Here is a 25,283-nt window from a genome sequence, read left to right as displayed (position 1 = left end):
ACACTCAGTGTGTATGTGTGTCTGGGATGTGTGTAAAATAATCTGATGTCGAGTAAAACGTGAAAGCGTGATGCATAATCATGTGAAAAGACTAGTCCCAGTTTTGAACCAAGTGTTTTTTTTTTGTTTTGTTTTTTGGCCTGCCATTGGTCTGGGCTCATGTAATCGCGTGGCGATGCCAAGATATGCTCCTCATTAAGCAGACTGTCAAACGACCAAACTCGGACATCTGCACAGTAGTACAGTGAACTACGACCTTCAAAGGTTTTCTCGACCGATTTTCATATTCATTTCCTCTCTCCACCTCTCTCTCTCACTCACACACACGGAGAAGGGAATGGCTAATGCTGGGTGACAGCTCTTTCAGGCAGTAATGTTGGTGAAAAGAGAGCTATATCCAACTCTTGACTGACACACACGGGCGGACTCCCCACCCCCTCATACAAGTACACACTAACACACACACATACTGTATTAGCTGTTTGAGATACTATTAGTAGGATTGGTGCACACGCATATGCAACACATTGGAGAAAGGAATTACTGAAATGCGACTGTTGTGACATCCTACTCAAACACAAACACGCAGAGATAAAAATAGAGAGATGGAGAGACGGTTGTGATCAATTGGACTGCACGCTTCCCTGAGGCAATGGAACGATGAACCGCAGAGCAGAGAAGCACTTAACAGTCCCAGTGCAGAAAATACACACGCAAATAAACACACGTTCACATTGCTCTGTCTTTTAATCCTCGAGTGTGTGCTGTTTGATGTTGAAATGCATTTAGTAAACCCAGTGTAGTGCAGGGACAACTACGAGGAAGCAATTCTTACGTTATTTTCTGTGTTTAGTCTATGCAACTATCGGCAACAAACGGAATTGCAGGAATAAGCCAAACAGGTTTCCTGAAGACACCCCTGTGATAGACATTTTACACTTAAAGGGTAAGTTCACCAAAAGATGAAAATTAGCCCATGTTTTACTCAAGGGACAGATACAAACATACAACAATAAACCAACAACACTTTAGTCTCTGGTGTAATAGACATTGTCGTTTCATAGTCTAACAGTTTTAATCTGGTCAACATCTATTTGTAGCTGTGATTTGTTATACTCATTCACAATAATTGTGTATGGTTACACAATATATTTTGCCGCATGCTCTGCGTTGACTTGAACGATTTCAGCACCACGGACAGCGCTTAAAGCTGCTGCTTCAATACATTCTCTTAACCACTAGAGGGCGCTGTAAACGCTGAAAATGTAAAATTGACTGTCAGGCAAGTGCTTCTTTTGTGGACCTACATATGATATTTAGTAAAGAGTCTTACAAAATAAGAACATTTAAATTATTTTAATTTCGTTTTTTTCCCCCCACTTAATTTGTCAACATTCTGCAGAAAGGCAGTGAACCAACTCACAGCCAAAACACAACAGTACACAGTATTTATACAAGAAATATTAAATATTTCTCAACTGCTGGAAAACAAAACGTTCATTTAAAATTTGTTCAGTAACAAGTAATTCCCACTTTAGCATTTAATGATAAATTTAACACTAAAACTAACAATTCACAGATTCCATGATGAGAAATAACTTAATTTCAGTAATATATATATATATATATTTTTTTTTTTTCTACCACCAAAAGAAGGCAATAGTTCTCATATGTGCTCTTATATGTATTTTCTAAATGCATGAATTGTCAGTTCTGTTGTGTGTGATTGTCAAGTGTTCTGCATGAACCCTCATTCGATCCATTGCAGTTTAATATGCTACAATTTCACAACATTCAGTCTTAAAAAGAGGCCTTTTGTTACAAACAGTAACTTCCTTTTCTCGTATAAAAAAACTACATCTTACCTTAAATCATATTTCTGTTTCTCATTGTTTATGCATTATCTCAGTAAAAACAAACACTCTACAAACTTTCTCTTCTGTCTGCGTTTAGCATGGTGAGGCGCTCATGCGCATATGTGTGTGATAGTGTGGGGGTGGCACTGCAGTGGGAGCCGCAGACAGAGGCAGGGTCTGGGATGCTGCAGCTGCCCCGTGTGCCCCAGGGTGGAGGGGATGGTTGTGGGGGAATGGAGCTGCAGAACCTGGTGATTGCAGCTGGTATCCAGCTCCAGAGTTGGGGCTGGAAGCAGCGGTGATTCCTGGAGATGATGTTCTCTGCTGGCCGCTGATCTTCGGTGGGGGGTGGGGGTTCTGCGTGAGCTGGATGGAGATATCGCTGGAGATCTCGGAGGCGCTCCGAGCACGCTGGGGGGGAGGCCAGGTCTCTGGGTGCAGGTACTGGCCACTGTAGTCGCTGCCCTCAGAAAGGCGGGGGCGATACAGAGCCGGGTGAGGCCTATACATCTCCTCTTCAGCATAACGCTTCATAAAGAGATACACTGACATCACACCAGCACCCTGAGAGAATTAGAGAAAGAGTTTAACAGAGAGCGAGAGAGAGAAAGAAGAGATGCTCAGGACAAATGTGTTTTACATTTTCAGTCACGCTTTATTTTGAGGTTCAATTTTTGCCATTAACAAACCATTAACTACGTACTTTTGCCTCAAGAAACTTCTAATTTGCTGCTTATTAATAGTTTAGGTATTGGGTAGGATTAGGAATGCAGCATATTGTCATGCAGAATATGTGTTTTATAAGTACTAATAAACAGCCAGTATGTTAATAATAGTAATAATAGTTCACAATAATAGGCATGCGGCTAGTTAATTGTGAGCATTGATTCCTATACTAAAGTGTCACCACATTTTTTTTTATTTTGTCTGGCAAACATCTCTGTGTTTCTCAACAATGCATTAGATTGGTATGATTTTTTTTATGTTTTTAAAGGAAGTCTCTTAAGCTCACCAAGTAAAATACAGTAAAAATAAAATAAAATAATAATAATACAGTAAAACAGTAATATTGTGAAATATTGTTATAATTTAAAATACATGTTTTCTATTTGAATATAATGTAAAATGTGTTTAATTGCTAATTAATATTTTTTATTATTATAAATGTTGAAAACAGCTGTGTTGCTTAATATCTGTGTGGAAAATGTGGAAAGGACAACATTATTTTGGTATTTTTTTTACTTTCTTAAAAATGTTAAACGGTGTAAAAGTCTTCACCGACAATTTTTGATCAATCATTTAAATTAACATTGATAAATAAGAGTTTTTACATAAATAAAAAGGTCTTATTAATACCAACTTATAAACAGTAGAGTATTAACAGATAAATTATAGGAAGATAATTTGGTTATCCTAATAAAATCAGAAGTGACCACACTCTTCATTAAACAAAGAAAAACCTGAGGTGAATATACAAGATGATTTTACAGCAATCCTTCTTTGCTCTTGCTCTAATATTCTCTCTCACACGCACACTGACAAACTAATGTTTCCTTTGGCGACCATAATAGTAAAAAGATCCTGCTGAATCATGCAGAAAAAAAAAAAGAGTTAGAGCTTAAACTTCAGTTTTGCTTAATCTTCACTTTTATGGGAACACAGAATAAACGGCTGACAAACAGTTTGTGATTTGCAGCTCTGACTGCTCCATCATTCACGTCATCTTCTTCTGACTTTCATAATCATCTCGATAACATCTACACTTCAGTCAGAAATAGCAGAAAACCTAAAAACCCAATCTTATGTGGTTATCATGAAGAAAAAGAAATAAATATGCATATGTTGCAAATCTCTTAAATTGACCTCCTTGAGCTCAGGTTACTTAACGTTTCCCTATTGCAGTCAATGAAACAATGTGATTAAGTGCTCTAAATACAATATTCAGACCCTGAGTAGCAACTAAAATAGAGCACATCTGAAGCTTCGCATTCATAATACATAAAGAGCACATTCGAAGCTCCTGCCTTCAACTGAAGTGTATGTCAAAGCAGGGTTATGTTAAAAGCATCTGCTTCAGCAGCATCAAGTGACATAATTACAGTACCATCATTTGTTAAGTCCCTCGGGCCTAGAAGAATGGATACGTTCAAGCCATTGAAGCTTTCACAAGAAATAGGACTACATCTTGGCCATTCAAGGGGCTATGAAAAAATGACAACCAAAAAAGGCACTGATATTTTGGACTTTAATGTCATCCTCTGACCTCTTTGAGCAGGAAGGAGCTGGCAGCAAAAGCAAAGGACCAGCCGTAGCGGTAGTTGAAGAACTGCTCTGGCTCCCGCGGCCTGTTCATTACTTCATCATTGATACTAGAGATATACAGCACCAACCCCACCACCAGACTCAACCCTGAGAGAAAGAGAGACAGAGAAAGAAAACAATTAAGTGAAGAAAACTCAACAGACCACCAAGATGGCACCTGCTGAATAACAAATATTAAATGCAGCTGCAAGAAAACTAAACAACAGAACTAAAACACATAGTTAAATAACTGCAGTGTGACTGCACTGGACCAGCTTAACAGACACACACACACACACACAAGTACTGTACACACTCCAGGGCTCTGCCCGGCCACTGATGAGAGGACATCAGCTCCATCTAAATAAATCACATCCCCAAACTCTCCTCACTGCAGGCACAGCAGGCTAGGAGAGATGCATGGAGGACGGAGGAGATAAATCTGCTTGGTAAGTTTGATGTCAAGCATGACTGTTTCTGGGTCCAAACGCTCTTTAAGATGCCAAAGGCAAACAACAATGCTAACATACTGTACACCTACTGTGTCCTGGAATATAATAAATAAATAAATAAATCGTAACCTTTACATCCATATTGAAATTACTGATGGTAAGTCTTTTATGAATCTTTTGTGAATGCTGTTAGCCCAGTGACTTTATACCACAAGTTCTTAATAAATTAGCGTATATTTGTAATAAATAATGCTCATAATTGGCTATTAAGATAGTATGAAGTGAACTGAATTGAGTAGCGGCTTGGACTAGGATTTATTACACCTTCCATTGCATCTTTAAAGAGTAACTTGAAAACCTGCTTTAAAATTAATCACCCATAGACCATCCAAGATGTAAAAGAGTTGTTTTTTGTTGGAACATATTTGGAGGAATTCAGCATTACATCACAGTGATGCAGTGAATGGGTGCCGTCAGAATGAGAGTCCAAACAGCTGATAAAAGCAATAATCCACAAGTAAAACATTACTCCAGTCCATCAGTTAACATATTATGAAGGCAAAGGAAGCATGTTTTTAATAAACAAACCCCTCATTAATATGTTTTAAATTTAAAACATCACTTCCAGCTAAAATATGAGTCCATAATTCATAATTATGTCCATTCCCTGTTGTCCTCTCACATCAAAATCCACCGACAAATTTGTTAAGAACTATATTGGACTGTTTTCACTTGTTCTTGATTTGAGCATATTTCTCTCCTGATTCAGATGAGATGACTTTTTCACTAGAAAAATAAATATTATGGATAGAGGAATTATTTGAGGGAGTCTTGTGGATTATTTGTTTATTATTGTGATGTTTTTTTTTCCAACTTTTTGGACTCTCATTCTTACGGCACCCATTCACTGCAAGGAATCCATACAAGTGACAGCAAGTGATGTAATGCTAAATTTCTCATCTTGTTCAGATGAAGAAACAAACTCATCTACATCTAAGATGGCCTCAGATGAGTACATCTTCATAAAATTAGAATTTTTAAGTTGTGGCAGCATACACTTAAAGATGCGATAGAATTCACATACAGTTCTTGTTATGTTTCCCCTTTAATGGTGTTTCGTTGCTGGTGGCAGGGTGTATATAAAGGGGTCATATGATGTATTTTCAAGTTTTCCTTTCTCTTTGAAGTGTTACAAGCTGTTTGTTAATAGATAAGATCCCTAAAGTTGCAAAGACTAAAGTCTCAAACCCAAAGAGATATTCTTTATAAAAGTTAAGACTTGTCCACGCCCCACTAAAACGGCTCCTTCAAAAATGCCCCACATGTCTATGTCACGATGTGGGAAGATTTGCACAACGCGACCAAATGTTCACGCAAAGAAAGAAGTCATAACTTTTATTCTCGCTGTTGCCACTAGTGCCATGTTATGGAGGCGCTGTGTGTTTCGAAGTGAAAGTGAAACTACTTTGTTTGGTCTTCCAAAAGAGGACACAACTAGAAATCAGTGGTTAAATTGTATTTACAACACTGTTCCAACAGTTCAACCTAAATGGAGGACTGTTTCCTGATCCTGGGAGAGAACACTACAATGCCGGCTGTTCTGACTCTCAGTATGTTAGTAGGTTTACATATATAAAGTATTTGCCACTGATGATTCAAGCGTGAGTTTTGAGCAGTGTAAAGCAGCGGTTCTCAATTCCAGTCCTCACATCCCCCTGCTCTGCACATTTTTTATTTTTCTCTTATGGCTTCAGAAGTTTGTTCTATCCGACCGTAAGTGCCCTGCGAAGTGGACATAACGGGAGTTAACAAAGGCCTTGTCCACACTAATACAATTTCGTTTGAAAACACATCTTTTTCTCTCCATTTTGGCCTTCCGTCCACACTGAGATGGCGTTTTTAGTTTTTGGATAAATTTGAAAACGAAGTTTTCGCGTTGCAGTGTGGTCTGTGAAAATGGAGGCTTTTGAAAACGATGAAGCAATTTTAGTCATGTAATGCATATTATACCAATAGATATCAGTGTTTATACTGGTATTGTGCATGTTATGTGCTATGCACTTTCACACTATTGCTACAGAATGTGTTACTTTGTACACTCTTCATATCTCAGTCCTGCAAAAGTGAAAGCAAATGTACTCGCAGTTGCTATTTGTGGCAAAACATGAGGGCAGTTGCGTTTTAGATCAGACATACAATCGTAAGTGTGTGCGACCTGGACGCGTCGGTGAATGGTGGGTTCTTTTCGTAAATAGAATAATCCTGTCAGAAGAACTGCATAAAAACGTATCATGTCTGTTCCATGTGTATGTGAACTTTTTTGAGGCTTTGCACATGCACAGAAAGTGAATTTAACATTTACTGATGTCTCAGTGTGGATAAGACAAAGTTTGCAAAATGCTTGAAAACGCTAGTGTGGACGGAGAGCATTTTAAAATGAAAATACCATTTTCAAATTCATACGGACTAATGTAGACGTAGCCAAAGAGAGACATGCAAAATATGCAGAGCTGGGGGGCGTGAGAACTGTTGGTGTAGAGAAACACTTGCTGATTTTCGTTTCTCCAATCACAAATGCAGACATGGTTTTATGTTTATGTGGCATGATGCAGTGCAACCAAAAACACAGTATAAGTCATTATAATCATTAATTATGTCCCCACTGGATGCAACAAATGCCTTGTTTGTAATGGGCTTTATTGTTTTTGTCTTGTCTCGCTGGTCTTCTGACCGGGACACACGTCACAGTATGTTAAGAGACCTAACATTTTTGTGACACGCTTGAGGCAGTTGGCCAATCACAAAGCACTGGATAGCTGGTCAAACAGAACACACCTCACTTTGTGAAAAATGTTTCAGAAAGGCGGGGCATAGAGAAGAAAGAATAATGTACATTATGTGGAAAATAATGTGTTTTTTTAACCTTAAACCACATAAACCAATTTCATTACACCAAATACACAAAATGTTATTTTTAGCAACATCATATGACCCCTTTAAGAGAACGTCTTCTTACAAGATCATTAAAGCGATGGTCGTTTACGGCTTTTGTTTTGACTTCCTCTGTGTTCAGTTGTTCACGCGATCATCTACAAGGGGAATTATTCCTTTAACAGTCAGAGGCTAGCAGATTGTGCGTAGCAGAGGAATGTGAGTATGTGTGCGGGTTTTGACAGAGAATGATGGCAAAACTGTAAAAGGAACAGGGTGAGAAAAGCTCACACTGCGTGCACAAGTCAAGAAATGCCTGTAATATGTTTTGCAACAGCCGGATGAACGATTCTCTCACTCACATACACAAAACAAAAACGCAAACATCAGCTACGTTTCACAGCCACTCCATCGAACGGCACTATCAGCGCACTTAATCTTTACTTTTTAATGGCTTCTTTCAACTGAGGCACTTTTATCAGCCCCGAGCAGTCTGAAATGCCCATTACATATTCAGCAGCAGGCTGATAGAGAACGCAGAGAGAAAAGGACAAGTAAAAAGGTGTTTTTCAAGGGCAGTCTGTCGGAAGTTTGTGCTGCAAGAGGAGAGAGGTGTTTTTGATAAAGCTGAAGGTCTTTTCTGGCCGTGTGCAAGGTTGAGGCAGCGATGCAGTAAACAACCGTGGCATCTGCATACAAATAAGCTCTACATTCAGGTTAGGGTTAGACTCTCACTGCAGTTCATGAGGGAAAATGCATTTATTTAGCACTTTTTTAAAATTGCCTTTCTATTAATACTATTATTCTAATAATGTTATTAAGATTCTCTTATTTTAATAACTTTTTTTATATATATATAATGACAGCAGCAATCAACAGAACTCCACAAGTTTACCACAATACTGTAGATCATTTTCTCCAGCATGATTTGGGAATGATCTAAAGGATTTTGCCTGTGTCACAAATTTGCTGGTTTGATTAGGGACCTAGAAATGAACAAATTTTGTAAATATTAAATGTATAAAGTGAAAAGTAACTTTAAAGTTTAAATATTTAATCAAAAGATCATCTTGTGTTCTTAAGTGTCACAAATGTGCTGGATTTAGGGACCTAGAATTAAACATATTTTATTAAATATTAAATATTTAGCTAAATCCTCCATTTTTATTGTGGAAATACAAACTCTGTATGTAAATGTTTAGGTTTCAGGATTTAAAAAAAAGATAGATAAGACGTCCTACTCTTGAACAGTGTAACTATACGGTTAGTTTAAGTTAACAGACAATAATAATTCAATCATTAAATTTCATATGAGCTCTTTATATTTAGTTACATTTGTGCTGCAATTACTACTAGGGTCTCTGAAACTCATTGAACATGTTTTATATTTTATAATCTTGCTGACCTCTGCTGGTGCAGCACTGAACTGCATGCTCAGATATTTGAGGTATCTATTGGAAAATAAATCTGGCACCATTGACTGATAAGTTTCATCTTCACATTTAAATGATATAGGACACATCAGGCAGTCGTGCTTACATGAATAAATTAATAAGTGTTTATGCTCTGTGTTAGAACATTACACGAGAAAATAATAAGTGCAAAAGATATGCCATTGTGTAATGAGAGCTATCACGTGACAGAGGGTTAAGATATCCTACTTGTATGATAGATGTGCTATTTTACAGAATAACTAATGCAATAAAAATACAGGATTTCCTCCAAAGAAACTCTGCATCCACTGCTAAATAAACAGATGGAGCGATTTCATGCTCAGACACAGGTTTATGATTGGAGGAGACCTCATTAATGTAATACAGATGGTACTGCTGCATACCGGTGAGTACAGAACACAAAATCCTCACAAATTGAATCTTCCTGAAAAAAGACTTTGTATTAAATATGCCATGAACTATTTTTAACCGTAAGTGAATTTTAGAAAGAGACTTCATTCAAAAGAATGTTCCTCCAGGCCCATTTGTGATGACATAATGATATCCTATAACCTAAAAGTGTAATATAATATGCACAATATAAATGTTAAATATCAAAAAAACTGAGGAAATTTGAATAGAACTTATAAAGGGTCACAACTTATGGATTCACTGCACCAGGTGTGTCCTCCTCACAAGAAGGAAAGGTTTCGCTCTACCTGAGAGGATGAAGAAGATTCCAGAAACGAAGGCCAGGATGGTGCGCTGCGGACGGATGTGGCCCACGTTACTGATGATGAAGGCCATGAAAACGAAGAGCAGGGACACCATAGGGAAGGGCGTAGCTGTCCGCACCATCTCTGCCAGAACAGAAGATACATGTGTGTGAGAGAGCTGTGCGAGGAAATGTGGACATGTAACTTTGATCTGAAGTACGTTCACTCACTGAGGATATTTGCAGTGTTTTCTGTGGTGATTTCAATCTCTGGCTCGGTGAAATACTCAGAGGCCACGCATCTACCTTTCTCTGTACCTAACACAGTGACACAGAGGATATAAAGATGTTTATAGAAATACAAAATACAGGAACTACATAAATACATATCAAAACACATTTATTATATTATATTATATTAATAATATAACACAATATTATTAATATTATCACCAATTTTATGTGTCCTTTTTTGTTTAAAGGAAAGTTCAGAATTCATAAAAACAATCATAAAAACAAATAACACATGATTATTTTATTTGACACACAGTATTTTAATAGTATGAAACAAACAACACAATAAAAGTAATTCTAAGTAAGATGCTCTGATACAAAGTAAAAAAAAAAACATTCTCTGACATGAGTAGAATGATAAATTATAAAAAGAAAAAATTCATTTTTGCATTACACATTGTCTTAAATAGGTGTTTATACATGAAAATCTACAATATATTTTTAATATTTTACAATACCGTTCAAAAGATTTGGGTGGGTAAAAAATATCATGTTTTCAAAAGAAGTCTGTTTTGCTGATCAAAAATACTGTATAATAAAAACAGTAATACAGTGAAATAATATTACATTTTCAAATACCTGTTTTCTAAATGTAAATCTAAATGTAATAAATTACTTTGATGGAATTTTCAGCATCATTACTCCAGACTTCAGTGGCACATGATCCTTCAGAAATCATTCTGATGTGCCACTAAAGAAACATTTTTATTATTATCAGCTTGAAAAACTTGTGTGTTACTTTTTTCAGGATTCCTTAATTAATAGAAAGTAAAAAAAACAGGATTGATTTGAAATATTTTTTTTTGCAACATTATGAATGCCTTTACTCTTAATTTTGACCAATGTAATATACTGTATCTATGCTGAATAAAGTATATATATATATATTATTATTTTTTATCTATCTATCTATTGACCCAAACTTTTGAATGGTCATGTACATATACTGTGGTCAGGTGTGTGTGTGTGTGTGTGTGTGTGTGTGAAGAGTGTCCCTTGCAGGCAGATCAGCATGTTTGGGCATCCTTGACATCCGAAGGTTGTCTCATAAAGCACTATCTAAGACCTAAGTGAGTAATAGGTGTGTGTCCGCACCTGCTATGAAGCATACTCTCCAGAGGCCTGAATGTAATGCCATCTTGACATCAACAGTCTGGTTCTGCTGCAGTACGATTCCCTCCTCCATCAGCAGCCAATAATCTGTCGCCACGGCAACCCCCACCAACAGCAGTCCGCACGCCCCAAACACTGTGGAGAGCAGAGTCAGAGCCCTGCTGCTGCAAGAGCTCATCTGCACACACACACACACAGAGACATATCAACCGTCAGCACGCAAGCTCCAAATCACTGCAAAAACACCATCAAATCCAGATCATGAGAGACAGGTCCTGTCCCACTGTGGCGGTAATCAGCCAATCACACGAAAGGTCAAAGTTCGCCTGGCTTAACGGGTGGCATTCATTGAAGCAGAACGTGAAAGATTACCGGCAGTGATTCAGATGGAACAACACACATCACACACAAGCACCTACAGAGTCATGAGTCATAGCTTTACTGTGCGACACAGACCTCATCCGCACGGAGAAAGAAACCGAAACAGAATCTGATTAAAGCTGCTGTTGGATTACTTCATCCAAAAATAAGAAATCTTTCATTAATTACTCGTTCCAAACCTCTATGACTTCCATTTTTCTGCTGAACACAAAAGAAGAGATTTTAAAGGATTGTACAAATCACTCTTTTCTACAATTAAATGGACTGAGGCACCATAAAAATATTATAATAATGATAAATATGATTGTATTGTGAGTGTTCTGGGGCCGTTGAACTGAATTTGTGAAGAGCTGACAGAAATTGAAGTCATTATTTAATATAATCTTCCCGTCCAGTGAGCCATTAGATCAGACTGAATAATTGCATCAAGTGAGATGAACTCAATAACCAGATGAGTCAAATCATTCAGACTGGTTCGGTGAAACTGATGATTGTCTTTAGAAAACAATCACAAGTTAAATTATTTTGAGAATTATAATTTCAAATATAGATCTTAAGAACATGTTTATGATGCTTATGCATCAATTCACTTTTATAAACATCCTTTAGTGCTCTACAGATGACAGAATGTCACACAAGTTTGGAATGAAGGAGAATTAGTGGATTTAAAAGAACATTTTGTTATTGAAATTGTTATTTTAGTATTTTTTATTTTTTTTTAATTCTTGAGTATTTATTAATATGTTTGAATATTGTTACGACCCCTTGGCTCAAGAAGAAGCAACATGAATGCAGAGTCCATATAACAATCAAATTTGCACAAATAAGTATTTTAATCAAAAAACAGACATAACTACATTAAACATCAAGCCTTGGACTGGCGCGGGTGAGAAAGTCAGCATGACCACCAAACAACGAGAGCAGCAGAGCCCAAGCCCCAATCTCTTCCTCCCGAGGGCGAGAAAACCAGCATCCCATCAGCAGCATGGTTAAACACACCTGCGTCACAGCACTTAACCTGAAGACACAAAAAGTTTTACCCCAAGACACCTGCTGGACAAAATAAAGTACTACAACCCCTTGGATCGTCGCACTAGCTTCAGTTTTCATTTAATTTTAAGTTTTAGTAATTTTGGCCTTCTGGTAGGTTTATTTGACTCAACTTTTGCTTCAAAATGACTATATTTCTTGCTTAAAATGAACCCAAAATAGGTTGGAATTAAATGAACATTAATATGTTAAAAAAAGTTGAATTAATAATGAAATAATTGCTTATTAACAAATGTTCACCTTTGATTATTGCTGATGCCTCTAGAAATGATTTGTCTGATTTTAATTTACAACCTGTTTTGGGTTCATTTTAAGCTAGCCATATAGTAATTTTAAACAATAGGCTAGTTGAGATAAATAAAACTACCCAGAAGGTTGGATTAAACATTTAACTCAACTGCTGGGCCAAAACAATGCTGGGATTGTCCATATTTCACCAAGCGCTGGGTTGTACTTACTGTAACCCTGCATTTTTTTAGATTGTATGGAATATCATATGCAATATAATATATATATATATATTTATTTGACCTTCATTTGTATTTTATTTAGCAGTTTTAGTTAACATAACACTGAGAAAGAAAGGTACAGACTGTAAAAGAACAGTCAAGGCAAGAAAATAGTCAGGAATGAAGAGAGGCCATATGTGTTGAATGTGTTGTAAAACTAAGATCACACCCTCTTTCTGACCCTGTGTACCTCTCTGATTCTCCCAGGGCTGAGCTCTGATCGATTCTTAATTAATGAGGTATGCTTTTTGTCTCGCTTGTGAATGGATGACAGCGCTGACGACATTTTGAAAGGTCTTTTCAAAGCAAAATGTGCATATTGCTCTCTGTCATTGTTTCTGCATCTGTGCCGAGCTAATACAGGAACGCTTTCATCCTGTCATTCGCTCTCTACATATTTAAAGATTACGATTTGACACGTGATTAATGAAATGAATGCTGTCATTCGGTTACACGTGTGAGGTTGAAAGAATCCGTTTCCTGTCTCCGCAGTCACTCAGCTGCTGCTGCTATGGTGACTTTTATGATGGATATTTTTTTGAAGAGGTTGTATAGAGTATGTGTGAGAGAATGTGTGTGTGCTTTTTCATGCTGTCATTTCCTGTGTGTCTCTCCGAGCTGGTGATTCAGAGCAGCACCCTGAGCAACAAGAGAGGGAGAAGAAGAAGGCATAAGAAAGAGAAAAAAAGAGACGGAGACTCTTGGCTTCCAAAATGAATCTCAGAAGTCTAGACAAGACTTTAGTGCATCTGTGTGAATATCGGAGAGATCAACTTTTTGCCGTTCCTCCTGCTGCAAAGAATGACGCAAGTCCTAACACCAGCAGTTAACATGAGATGAACCTCAGCAAATGATGGACAGATTTTGCAATGCAGTGAAAAAAAAGGCACAGCGTGAACGCTGTGGAGGAAAAGTGCTTGTGCTGAGTGCTCTGAAGCAAACACAACAGAGGCAGAGACCAACAATGTCAAACTCCAGCTTGACCGTCTACACGGAGAAGTTTTTTTTCTTCACTGAACTCCTTCGCCCGCAGCTCTCCTGCCCCCTCAAGGCATTGTGCTGATGTAGAAGAGAGGCTACTTTTCCGTGACAAAATCAGTTACCCCAATTTCCACCTCAAACTTGCATATTAAACCACAGATTTCCTTTTTCATATTTTCACATCTTTGTGGGGTCTGCACATCTGATTTGGTCTGATCTTGACCTTTGCTGATGGAAATCTTTGTGCACTGGCACAACCTGAGGTAAATCCCTTGAGCTTGGTGCCACACAAAGTGTGTCCTTAAAGGGAGAGTTCATCCAAAAATGCTGTTCCAAACCTGTATGAATTTCTTTCTTATTTTGAACATATTTTCTGTTAAAAAATATTCTGAAGAACAGCTGCTGGTATTTTGGAGTGAACCATACCTTTAAAGTGTGAACTATTCAAACGCAGTATGATGTCAGTGTGGCTTACACGAAGTATGCTTGATCCAAAATATTAAAGGAACAGTTAACAGCTGAGAAAATATCTTGAAAAAAGTATTTTTAACCATAAAATCAAAATCCAGTGTTTTTTGGACCCCACTGACTTTCAATGTATGGCCAAATACAGTACAAAAATATATTTTTTGTTCCACAGAAGCAAGTAAGTCTCCAGATTTGAAACGACGTAAGGGTGAGTAAATAGAATGTAAATTTTGGGGTGAACTGTATCTTTAAATATGTTTGCATATTTTTGTTTAAAGGAACACTACGTTATTTAGTAGGTATCTGAAATTCTGAAAGTATTAAAATAAAAGACATACAGTAGAGAGAGGAACGGGGACAGAGAGAAGAGAAAGAGTGCCAAGCCAGATGTAGGCTAATGTATGGAAAGACCTTGGCCCAGTAATAATGGAGTTCCCACCTACATGCCAGCGCGCGCCTCTTGGGGCACTTGACTGAGCCAGTTACAGTCTCAACTACCTCAGCTACCATTCACTCACTTCTGCCCAACACAAAAATGCTCAACAGCTGCTAATGTTAGTAGAATCACCGCATGCCAGTCTCCTTAATGACCCTGGACGTTTACAATTCACAACGGCCCACAAACAACGATAAATCTTCCCCTCACGTACCGACACAACACGCGACTCGTTTACAGACCTGCTGGGATTATGGAGACGATTTGTACTCGTTCGACATGCAGCCATCAACGCATATCCGTTCGTTTTCTTTAACTTCTGTCTATAACACCTGACAAAAGTTCAAATGTGCTTCGACTCAGTCACGCATTAGTTGAGAACAGTAAAGAACAATGAAAGCAGACTGAAGAAGCGTGTACTCACCCTGCTCGTGCGCGTGGAGCTGACAAGTATGCAGGCACAAGCCTCACACCAGGGGTGCCTGGCAAAATATCCGCGCTCTGTCTCTCTCTCCCTCGCTCGTCTCTCCCTCCCTCTTTCTTTCTCACCCTTACGTGCGTATTTCCCACTGATACCCCGTTCCGTTATCTTCTCCTCCCTCACATCTGCACGCTTACCGTCCCTCTTTTTATCCCAGCAAAACGAAAGAGAACAAAAAGCAACGCAGACGTTGTGCGTATGAATATGTAGTAGGGCTTGGGTAGTGCGCAATGGAAAACGTACTTTGCATTTTGGATGGATGGATGGAACTATTGTATGAAGCGTATATCTTGCGTCTGCTTTTGACAGGAAAAAGACGGTTGATATTTCAAAACATTTATGGCTTACACATGATATTGTATGTATAACAGCCATGTCCATGCTGACTTTCACTTTCATGTTTTTGCATTTAGATTACCTTTGCAGTCATATTTTGGTCATTTTAATTAATCTTTGCTAATAATTAGCTAAAAAGCAATGCATTTAATAGCAATGCCATGATAAAAAGTTAGTTCATTCAGACATTGTTCGTAAACTTCCCAAATATTTGCAAATTAGTGGATTTAAATGAACAGTTTGTTATTGAAATTGTTATTTTAGTATATATTTTTTTTAAATTCTTGAGTATTTATTAATATGTTTGAATATTGTTAGGACCCCTTGGCTCAAGGAGAAGCAACATGAATGCAGAGTCCATATAACAATCAAATTTGCACAAATAAGTATTTAAATCAAAAAACAGACATAACTACATTAAAGTAAAAGATAAAATATAAAGATACAACAACATCAAGCCTTGGAAACGTTAAATGTGGAATTTTAAACTAGACAGTCTGAAATTGTATTTTGTACTGAATAATCTTTTTTTTTTTTTAAATATGTTAATTTGTTGTTGTTGTTGAATATCTTCAAACAACTACCCAATTTTCATACTGTGCATTATATTCTAATGCCTATTATGGCTGTAAGTGTATAAATTAATTGGTTGCGTCTGTAAAATTGTAGACCTGTCAAATTCTAACAATCACCCTTAAGTAAAAGAGAAAGAAAATGTCAGTAAATTATTTTAGGTATGGAGGGAAATACAGATTGGTCAATGGTTTATTGTGGGAAGACAGTCAGGCAAAGAGCGGCATAATTTACAGTAAATGAGAGAGTTTGAAAAAGATGACAGAACACTCATTTTCTCCTTACATTTGTAATTAGTGTAATCTCCTCCTAACAATTTGGTCAGAATTCAAAGGGAAGTCTTTGCAGCAGCATAAGATTTACAGTAGGGTACACAATGACACAGAATCTTTGTTGGATTGAGCAGCATCATGAATTTGTCTCTTCTGAAACTCAAAAGAAGATGCATGTATGATTACTGGGTTCCTTTTAAGAAACATGCAAAGTCTCTCTGGGAGAAACTAAAATATTCAAGAGATTGGATGCATATGAATATGCAAACACACTTTCACCTTAAATGGAAAAGAAAAAAACATGAATAAATGTTCACTTTTGTCGTCATCCGTGTAAAAAAAATCTAGCCTCTTCTTATCTTTTCTCAATTTCTTCTCCCTGTTAGTCTCATTATACTTTATAGTGGCCTTAGCCTCATGATAAAGTATTTTAAGGCATGATATCAATAGCATAGTACACTCCGACCTCAAGAAGTGAAGAAGGGAAAGAGAGAGACACAGAGACAAAATTCTACATTATATTCAACAACACACAACAAGCAAGCATTTCTATGAACACTTTTTACATTTTAGATGCTGGAAATCTTCAGTTCAAGAAGGAAGATGAGGTCACAGAACTAAAAAGAAAGCCAGAGTGGGGAATTAATAAAAATAAAGAGGAGTGACAGAAATGAAGACAGTTACAGTAAGGAGGTTAGGGTAGTTTTTAATAGGCAGGGTATCTAAGGGTATCCTGTTATATCACTCAAGCCCACGGGACAGCACTAACGGAGCGATAAGTGGAGAGAAAAAGTCTTGAGATTTAGAGATGAGCATAAAGGTCTGCCGTCTCATCAGCACGAACACAGACGCAAGAGACGTGACCAGTGAGAAGAGACCAAACAGGTGAAGGATGGAGTGAACATAAAAAAAGGACTCTGTTTAAGTCATCTATTTTATTTTCGCACTTTGAAAACACAAAACAAAACAACTCAATACAAAATCATTATGCAATGCTTCTATCTATCTATCTATCTATCTATCTATCTATCTATCTATCTATCTATCTATCTATCTATCTATCTATCTATCTATAACACTTAACCAAATTATTTTTGATACTGAGGTTGAATCGTTTATTGTGACTGGAAACAAACAGAGACACAGCATATAGAATAATTACATCAATACATAGAGTTTTTTTTTTTCACTAATTAGTACATTAATATTTAAGTAGCTTTTGTAGATCTACCTACAGAGCTTAGTTCCAACCTAAAAACAAGCACAGCTGTTAACTGGTTGGGCTCAACTGAACATTTGGCAGGTTTGCTGTTGCTGGAACCAATCTGCAAAAATGTACTGTACAGTCAATCTCCAGGAGCAGAACTGATTTACAAAGTATCCCATTTTCATAACCACAATATCAGCAAATAAATAAAAGGCTGGGAAATGTTGAACAGTATCAAGCAGTGATCATCCAATTTTTTTTTTTTCAAATAATAAATAAATTTCAGTCACCTACATTCCGCATTCACACATCTCTTTTTACCTAAACTTTTAATCCTCATAAACTGTCCTTCCCACATAGTGCATGAAATGTTCCCACTTTTCTGTATTTTGTCATCAGTGCAACTTTCAAGTTGTATTAGACAGACATTTTGGTCAGGGAGCAGACTCGGGGTCCAGATCAGGTATCCTGATTTTTCACTATGCAAAGACAACTGCACGCTGATCTCAAGATCTCACAGTGTCTAAATAACCATATTCATACTAGCTTCACACGAATAACACTAAAATCTTATATTTTGAAAGCTGTTTTGAGACCAGTTTGGTTATATAATAATTAACACTTACATTTTTAGCAATGCTATGCACTATAAACAAAATTTTGGTTTCAAAGGTTGGAACCACATTTTCTTCACACTAGGTTGCAAAACATTGTGATTACATCAACATTTTTATTTTATATCGATGATATGGTTTAACATGTTCATAAAAAATCTCTGAATTAAAATTATATATATTTTATAATACATAATACACATACTTTATACATATATGCATATAAATATATGGATTAATCATAAATATCTGAATTTGTATGTTTCATAAAGTCATTTGTTTTAATAACATCGATCCCAAGGACTTATTTTTGTAAAATGCTAAGATGATGCAAACGTTCATAGTCTGTATAGAATCATATTTGGATTAAATTCTACAGAGAAACACATCTACAGAGATATTGAGTATCTGCTCTTAACATTCATGTCACAAACAAGTAGTTTAAATGCTGAAGCATTAATCTTTCTTTCTTTTAATTTTTTTCTTGCATTTAGCTCTCATGTGTTTGACTCCTAAATCGTAATGCAGAGTTTCTACACCAGTTGCTAGATGGAAGAATTACCAGTATTTGCTTACCTGTCTGCACATATTTAATCACCTAAACCAAACCAGAGCAAACAGGATCTTACACAAAGACAAGCAGACACTCATTACTCATTAATCTGAGACTAAATAATCAGCTTGAAGTGAACATTAAAACATGTGGCAAATCATATTCATGCTGGTTTCTATAGTGCACTCAGATATAATCATGTCATGGCAACTACTAGCATCCAAAGGCATATCCAATAAGATCCTATTGTCTAGTGAGATAATAGCATGAATTCATGACCCTTAAATAATTCAGGCTGATACTCTCAGAGTGGACTGGCTAAATATTATTAATGCTTAGTTTGCTTTACCGTTAAGATGATTAAAATCTGCATGGTATAGATACAGAAGGTGATCGTTGGTCTAATTGAGACCTATTGTAAGCAAGCTGAAGCCAAATTACACATAATTGTTATTTTTTTTTTGGTCACCATTGTTAAAATTGTGAACAGGAGCAGAAATTGAAAATATGGTTTGGTGTGGATTGATTGAGGTTTTCTCAGACAGCTGTTAGGGGTGAGGGAGGAAATTCCGGGTTTATGTAGGTGAAGTCTTGGAATTCCTCTTGAGTTATAGCGGCGAGAACATCCGGGTCAGATGGCGTGAGGGCGGAGGGGGCGGATGTGAAAAACTTATCAAAGTTCTCTCCTTTTCTGCCTCCCTGTGGGAATGACAAATAGAATCAGCTGGGTTACGTTTATTTCTATTAAATGCCAAGCAAATTAAGTGGATGCTGTTGACGTAAGTTCAGCTCTGTGAACTCAGAGCACCTCTAATTATTTGCTGTGCTCCCATACATTCACACAGCATAATATCCACATAGATTAGCATGAGTAATATGGGCAAAGAGCTACAGGCAATAAGGGTCAGGTTTATTTTGGTTCTTCCGTCTTTAAAAGACAACACCAGTAATGCATGCGGAAAATAATAAGGAGAAGCAGGCAGAGCACATTAATATACTTCCAGTTAAATGGCTACGGGTAAACACACACACACACAAACACATTTGTTTTTGTGAAAAGTGGGGACATCCCATAGGCTTAATGGTTTTTATACTGTACAAACTGTATATTCTATCGCCCTTCACCAACCCTACACATAACCCTAACCCTCACAGGAAACTTTTTGGATTTTTACTTTATCAAAAAAACTAGACTGTATGTTTAATAAGCGTTCTGAAAAATGGGGACATGGGTTATGTCCTCATAAGTCACCCTCTCCTTGTAATACCTGTGTCATACCCATGTCATTATACAGAGTTGCATCCTGATGTCACAAAAACAAGAGCACACACACACACACACACAGTACTGTACAACATTTATCTCCATAAGAAAATGAGGAAATACCACAACTTCTGTTGATTCTATGTAAAGTAAATTATAATTACTGTACTAAAGATAAGTAAATGAAAAGCTAATGTGTTTGCTGTGAAATAAAATGTATAATATATATTATATATCTATAATTTAATTATCTTTTTTTTAACCCAAGCAAATTCTACCCCTTTAAAGGGATAGTTCACCCATGAAAAGTACCTTCAGGGCATCCAAGATGTAGGTGACTTTGTTTCTTCAGTAGAACTCAAACGGAGATTTTTAGCTCAAACCGTTGCAGTCTATCAGTCTTATAATGTAAGTGGATGGGAATCACGGCTAAAACATACAATAATAATAAAAAAAAAAAATAGACATGAGATTACCTTTGATTCACGCAATGTCGGAGCTGTTAGAACTCTCCTGTGTGCGTTCTCGGCAGGGGGGTAGGGTTTCATATTTTATTGAAGCAGCCCTGGGCGCCGCCGTTGGCTAGCGGACCCCCACCTGCTGTTAGCATTTCATTGACTCCCATTCATTTTGGCGTCACTTTGACAGTGAATAACTTTACATCTGAGGCATTTAAAGACTCAATTTTTCCATGAATTATTTCTAAAGAAACACAAAAATGTATAAAAGGACCCATTACCTTGTATCTTACGTTTTGGCCCCGTAGAAGCAGTTTTTGTAAAAAAAAAAAAAAAAAAATAGGCTAACGATTGTGTCATAACCTGCGACTCTCTGTCGCACAGAAGCTCGCAGAAAATCTTTTACTGTCTTTGAGGATATCGGGGGGACATGCACGCATAAGGTCAAGGGAGAAGCCCATAGAGAGTCCTTAAAAGCAATGGGCCAAATTTGTTCAACAACGTCTGCAAGATTTGGTGGGTGATTCAGATTTCACTTTGCACAGCAGTTAGAAGAATTACAACTGTCAGACAGGTTGCTCACGTGACATCTACGTCATCAAGCTCAGTTTGAGTCTGCACAGTACACTCAACCCCCAGAAAGTGCGTGCTTCTAATTGACTTCACTTGTCTCTTTTGAATCCAATGGGGTTGCTGTATCCATTTTTTTTTATTGTCTATGGTTCCCGGCAGCAGGTGCATGAGGCGTCTTCTTCTTCTTCTTGCTTTATGGCAGATTGCAGACTTATAAGTGCATTACCGCCACCTATCTCTCAAATGGACCATTTACACCCCTAATTGAGATTTCAGATAGAGTGTCAATGGTCCACTTGAGAGATTGATGGCAGTAATGCAAAGTGGTGTAATGTTAAAAAGTAAAAATACTTTGTTACAGTACTTAAGTGTTTTTGTGAGTATCTGAACTTTACTTTTATATTTTTATATTTCAGCCAACTTTTACTTTTACTCCACTACATTTCCTAATTAAAGTGCATAATTTTACTCTGATACATCTCTCCTAATTAGTTACTTACTACAAAATGGTCAGAAGAACACATACTGCAGGAAAGCAGGTTTGACGAATCAGTGGTCTGGCGTTTGCTAGTTAGACTCATAAAAACACCTTTGCTCACGTGCGATTTACAACATTGTCTGCGATAATATGGAAAATGTTGTTGTAATGATGAGCAATCTGACATTGTTAAGTAGGCTATATTACCAAACCACAAACAGAGTGCACTCACATTGATTTATTAATCTATAAAAACTCAAAATTTCTGGCATTCTAAATTTTTAGATCGCAAAATTATTATGTATGCTTATTTATATAATTTATTGTAATCCTAGTTAATTTAATCTACTTCACACAAAGAGTTAAGTTTTTCTCCAGATGCATGAACACATTTAATAATAATTTTATACAAGTTCAGTAAATCGGTGTTTACTTAAATAATGAATCAGCATTTTGAACAAATCGGTTGAATAAACGATTCAGTGATTCACTCATTAACACGGTCAAATCGGGTCAAATTATTTGTATCTGAATGAATCAGCCGTTTTAATTTAACATTTCAGCTTTTTCTTATGTTGGAATGAAAGACACTAAATAACAGATGAAATGCTTCTTATTTCCCAAAAATACAAAATGAAAGAAATAGTTAAAACTGAACACAATCTTACTACTCAAGTTGTGTATGAACATTTTTACATATTTTTTTATTTGATTCTTTTTTTATTGTGCAATTACTTGTACTTTTACTTTCAATATTTAAGTATGTTTAAGATTTGAAATAATACTTTTCGCACTTACGTACAATAAATATCACATACTTTATCACATACTTTTTACTCAAGTAATATTCGAAACAGTGACTTCAGGTTCTACCAAAGTCATTTTCTGGTAAGATATCTTTACTTTCACTTGAGTATTACTTTCAGGTACTTTATACACCACTGGTAATGCAATCTTCCATAAAGCAAGAAGAAGATGCCTCACGCACCTGCTTCTGGGAATATGCACAGGAGAGTTCTAACAGTTCTGACATTACGTGATTCAGAGGTATAAACAATATAAATATTGTTTAGTTTCTTGCACAGACTGATTGTTTTGTGTCTTTACACTTCAATCTATCAAGAGCCGCTGGGTTTAATTTTTTTTTTTTTTTGTATATGTTTTTTTTTTTTTTGGTTTATTGTATGTCTTAGCTGCGATTCCCATCCACGTACATTAAACGACTGATTGACTGCAATGGTTTAAGCTATAAATCTTTTGTGTTCTACTGAAGAAACAAAGCCACCTACATCTTGGATGCCCTGAATGATAATTACTGAATGAATGATTTATCCCCAGTAGTTGTCCCTAAATGGAAGCTTATTATATAATGTTTATCATATAACATTATCAATCAATCAATCAATCTGTCTATTTACCAATCCACCCGTACTTATCATTTAATAAACTTTTTTTTTTCATGGTGTGGAATTTCCTTTTTTTTTTCTACTGTTTTTATGTAGACATTTATTTTTTTGGTGTCCCCTACCCCAAAACCAAATCATGACAGCAAGCTTTTTATATTTGTACATTTTCGTAAAGACATTATTGAGCATGTTTAATAATCCAGAAGTTTTTATTTGTGGGGCATTTCTGGGGTAAAGCCTGACCCACACACAGAGACAGGTGTTGTGATAGGTGATACTGACAGTTCTGGGTTTGAAGGGAGGCTGTATCTCCAGTCTCTCCAGTCGGTCCCAGTCTATCCAGCGGAAAAAAGGATGCTCCCGCAGCTCTCTCTCTGCATCCTCTCCTCCACCCAAACGCTTAGCAGGGTTTTTGGTGAGGAGCTGGGAGAGGAAGAGATGGAGAAAGAATGTTAGAAAAACAGAGATACAGAAAGGATGGAAATTCAATTGTATGCTAATTTAAGTAAACTTTTAGAAGTTGTGGTAGTATTAAAGATGGGATAGATTGCCCTGTGCATGCACTGTAAGGAAAGTATGTAGGCAGCAGAGATGAAAGAACATCTAGTAGATTACCCCTTTGCAGATGGCCACAGCCTCCCGAGAGAGACTCTTCGGATATGAAACGCTCTGTTCCATGATGGACTGAAACAGCTCCTCCTCATCTATGCCATCAAAAGGAGGCTGATAAAAAGAGAGAGAGAGAGGGAGAGTGTGCCGGGGATGAAGATCTACTGAGAAAAGGACAAAATTAAAGGCTCAGAGAAGCACGGGATGAAAATGACCTGTCCAGCCAGCATCTCATAGAGCAGGACTCCATATGACCACCAGTCCACTGCTTTACCATACGGCTGATACGCCACAATCTGAAAACAACACAAATCTGTTAGAACCATTTCTTTTTTTATATTGGCAGAGATTTTCCAATGTGTTCATTTAGAATGCCTTTTGAATTCCAACTTAATTCTTAGCAAACAGGATACACAATTATAATTTGAATTTAAGGAAGTAAAATTACATTTCAATATAACTGCATTCAATATAAATCACCAATAAACATGCTATCATGTAGAAAAAAAGTGATATTTCTGAAAACATTAGATGATATTACAATTTGATGCAATTTAATTTATATTACCATTATTATATTTGCATTTACATATACTGAATTTCCTAAATATGTATATCATTAAAATTTTAATTTGAATATGACAAAATACCATTCAAAAGTTTGGAGTCAGATTTTTTAAAAATACATTTATCCAGCAAAGATGCATTAAAATGTTCAAAAATGAGAACAAAGGCATTTGTAATACTACAAATTATGTAATTTTCAAATAAATGCATCAAAAAAAAAAAGAAAAAAAAAACTTCCAAACTAATAATAGTAAAAAATAAAATGTGTCTAAAGCAGCAAATCAGTACATTACAATGATCATTTAACACTGAAGACTGGAAAAATGGCTACTTAAAATTCAGCTTTGCAGCACAGCAATTTATTAAAATAGAAAATTGTTATTTCAAACTGTAATATTATTTCAAAATATTACTGCTTTTACTGTGAGCAAAAGATACTTTTTTCAAAATCATAAAAAAAAAAAAACTTTCCGACCCCAAACTTGGGTAGTATACAGTAGGCACTTAAATACAATCAATAAATTACACATTTGAATATAACATATTTATTAAATATACTTCACAGAATACTCTTCAAAATGGAGCCAAACAACATGAAGCAGGATGATAAGATGGAAACTTCAAGAAGAGATCAAGGTAAGTTTGTTCTTGTCCTCTAGGTCCTCTGTTCATTACTGTTGAATTTCTTTGAATTGCAATTCAATAAATTACACTTCCCATCATTTCAATTTAACATCCTTTGGAATGTGACCAATTAAACTCACATTCCAACTCCTAAACTTAAAGAAATTTTGCCCATCCTTGCTAAATACTTCATAATTTCATAATGTTATATTCTCAAAATCATATAAATTAGAAATATTCCCATTACAGAGTTAGATGGATGCTATTACAGCCCTCTCAATGTGCAGATAAGCTCATGAAAATCATATTAAAGATAATTACACAATAAATATGCCAGTGTGTCTGTGT

The 25,283-nt window shown here is 36.4% G+C and overlaps 2 protein-coding genes across 3 annotated transcripts in view; both read right to left on the bottom strand.

Annotated features, from left to right (window-relative positions):
- Positions 1-1,341: 1,341 nt before the first annotated feature.
- cacng7b (calcium channel, voltage-dependent, gamma subunit 7b) lies at positions 1,342-15,592 on the bottom strand. The gene is made up of 6 exons (XM_052577851.1): positions 15,345-15,592; positions 11,078-11,273; positions 9,920-10,006; positions 9,693-9,833; positions 4,120-4,265; positions 1,342-2,420 (listed from the first exon to the last, which is right to left on the bottom strand). Exons 2-6 carry the CDS (start codon positions 11,271-11,273, stop codon positions 1,950-1,952), a joined length of 1,041 nt encoding a protein of 346 aa, XP_052433811.1. The 5' UTR covers positions 15,345-15,592; the 3' UTR covers positions 1,342-1,949.
- Positions 15,593-17,502: 1,910 nt separating this feature from the next.
- Positions 17,503-25,283, bottom strand: part of prkcg (protein kinase C, gamma) — a 33,393-nt gene continuing 25,612 nt past the window's right edge. The window contains exons 14-17 of one of the 2 annotated variants that reach the window (XM_052577474.1): positions 23,960-24,040; positions 23,751-23,858; positions 23,418-23,558; positions 17,503-19,655 (exon numbers count right to left, since the gene is read on the bottom strand). In XM_052577474.1, the coding sequence (XP_052433434.1) occupies positions 19,494-19,655; positions 23,418-23,558; positions 23,751-23,858; positions 23,960-24,040 (492 nt within the window). In that variant the 3' untranslated portion in view covers positions 17,503-19,493. Of the gene's footprint in view, positions 19,656-23,417; positions 23,559-23,750; positions 23,859-23,959; positions 24,041-25,283 lie in introns of those variants that run through there. The other variant, XR_008157274.1, reaches the window with a different exon arrangement.

This window comes from Carassius gibelio, chromosome B16 (genome assembly GCF_023724105.1).
Source record: "Carassius gibelio isolate Cgi1373 ecotype wild population from Czech Republic chromosome B16, carGib1.2-hapl.c, whole genome shotgun sequence".
NCBI classification, from domain to species: domain Eukaryota; kingdom Metazoa; phylum Chordata; class Actinopteri; order Cypriniformes; family Cyprinidae; genus Carassius; species Carassius gibelio.
Note: the sequence above shows the minus strand (reverse complement) of the source record. Positions and strands in the feature narration are given on the sequence as shown.